General features: G+C 42.3%; 1 protein-coding gene across 1 annotated transcript in view; it reads left to right on the forward strand.

Annotated features, from left to right (window-relative positions):
* The window catches only part of LOC119594384 (gamma-butyrobetaine dioxygenase-like), a 12,265-nt gene that overhangs the window by 3,709 nt on the left and 7,605 nt on the right, over nucleotides 1-951 (forward strand). The window contains exons 2-3 of the mRNA XM_037943445.1: nucleotides 272-443; nucleotides 705-792. Coding sequence (XP_037799373.1) covers nucleotides 304-443; nucleotides 705-792 — 228 coding nt within the window. The 5' untranslated portion in view covers nucleotides 272-303. The remainder of the gene's footprint in view (nucleotides 1-271; nucleotides 444-704; nucleotides 793-951) is intronic.

Consider the following 951-nt stretch of genomic DNA (forward strand, 5'->3'; position numbering starts at 1 on the left):
ATTATTTCTGGAATTATTTTTATTAGTGTTGCTGATAATTCTACTACGTTACTGTTATCATTGTCATTATCATAATTTAAATAATACTAAGATGAAGCAATAATGGGAATGATTATTGTTACCGAATAGGGTTGTTTATCTATACTACTGATACAAGAAGTTTTAGATGTTATAAGCACAACATTGTCATTTCTGTTGTTATCATCACAAAAATCGTCTTATCTCTATTATCACTTTAATACTGCTTACCAATACCCCCTTTTCCTCCCGCAGGTGTTGTCTTCTTCCCTGAGAGCCACAGCGATGCAGGCCGGATGGCACTCCCTCCTTCGGCGCGGCGGGAAAATCCTGAGGCTCAGTGCCAGTCTGGTGGTGCCCTCAGCGCGCGCAGGGACGACCCCCGTGAGAGCCAGGCAAATGGCACTCTCCGCCGCGCCTGCTCTGTACTTTCTTTTCCTCAACTTTAGTAACTCTTCTATATTACACTTCATTCCGCTTATCATGATCAATTGCTGCCTTGCAAATGATGTTCCCCTATTAAAAACTCTAGGTGAGGTCAAGAGTAATGTTACTGAAGGATTAGCTATATCTAATTAACAATGCTGGTGATAAAACTAGCGAGGAATGCATACAAAAAAAGAAAAACAAAAACATGCGCTGTTTGCTCACCATTTCCAACTAAGTTTGCCGCAATTGTACTTCAGACGAAGTTTCTCGACGCCTGCGACCCCTGACCTGATCCGAACCCTGCCGGGCCTTGCGAGGGCGAGCCAAGGTCAAAACACGCTCAAGGTTCGTCAGTTCATGGACATCATCCTTGTTATATAATTTCAGATTAAGATTTACTGATATCGTACTTTTGTGATGAACTTTATGGCTTATGAGAAGGTGGTTCAGTTTCTTCGACACCTGGGCCACGTCAGCTTGAACCCAAAAAACTATTTACGTATC

This window comes from Penaeus monodon, chromosome 33 (genome assembly GCF_015228065.2).
Source record: "Penaeus monodon isolate SGIC_2016 chromosome 33, NSTDA_Pmon_1, whole genome shotgun sequence".
Lineage (NCBI taxonomy): Eukaryota > Metazoa > Arthropoda > Malacostraca > Decapoda > Penaeidae > Penaeus > Penaeus monodon.